The 844-nt window shown below is 39.5% G+C and overlaps 1 protein-coding gene across 1 annotated transcript in view; it reads right to left on the minus strand.

The window, feature by feature from the left end:
• The window catches only part of LOC107117238 (alpha-L-iduronidase-like), a gene marked incomplete at its 5' end in the record, with an annotated part of 36,062 nt that extends 35,359 nt beyond the window's left edge, over positions 1-703 (minus strand). The window contains one exon of the mRNA XM_015419325.1: positions 608-703. Coding sequence (XP_015274811.1) covers positions 608-703 — 96 coding nt within the window. The remainder of the gene's footprint in view (positions 1-607) is intronic.
• Positions 704-844: the final 141 nt, after the last annotated feature.

Below are 844 nucleotides of genomic sequence, written 5' to 3' on the forward strand. Positions count from 1 at the left end.
TTTAAAAACTCTGGGACAATCCAGTCACAGATCTCATCCAGTTTAGGCCTTGGAAGTCAGAGACGAGTGAGTTTCAGCATCATTGATCTGGTCTAATTACAACAGAATTGATTTTTTTTTGCTGTACAAATTATAAGGATTTTGGAAGATTGGAGGGATCCTGGATCCTTAGGGGTTTGGGATACATTTAGTTTCTCCTGTTCTTAGCCTACGTGATAAGCCCAAATCCCTATCCCCAGTTACGTAGTAGGTCAAAAGACTGGGGCCTTTAAACATGGGTTAGGCAAGATGTATAAACCAATGTAAATACACATGATTACAAATGTTATAAAACGTTTATTTCATTTTCTTTAGTTTATGCAGTTACAGTTAAGAGACTCTCCTAACCCTTGTACCCAGTTTGGTATTTGACATTTGTTGATTTATCTTTTAAGAGCTTGTATGGCAAAGGCCATTATCTATGGGGCATGGGAAATGCAAGTAGTCTTTTACAAATTCTTAAATGGGACATTTATCAAGCTTGTTCTCATCACTCCTGTCCTATGAGTGTACTTCTTTCCACTCCATTCAAATAATAAAACACAGGAAGGACTCAAAAGCAACCTACCATTGGCTGTCACTGACACGTTGTCAAAGTCATGGTGGTCGGGCTCATTCCAGGTCTCAAAATTCCACTTGGCAACGTGTTCCAACCCATACCGCTCTGGAAATCAAAGGGCCATTTATGATGGCTCAGTAGCATTGGAAGAGCACTCTTCCACCAAGATAGAAACGCAAATCTTAAACAGAAGGACTATTGTAATTTGTACCAGACAAATCTCCTCTTCAAAAGTGCAACAACCTC

This window comes from Gekko japonicus, unplaced genomic scaffold, assembly GCF_001447785.1.
Source record: "Gekko japonicus isolate JY-2015 unplaced genomic scaffold, Gekko_japonicus_V1.1 scaffold257, whole genome shotgun sequence".
NCBI classification, from domain to species: domain Eukaryota; kingdom Metazoa; phylum Chordata; class Lepidosauria; order Squamata; family Gekkonidae; genus Gekko; species Gekko japonicus.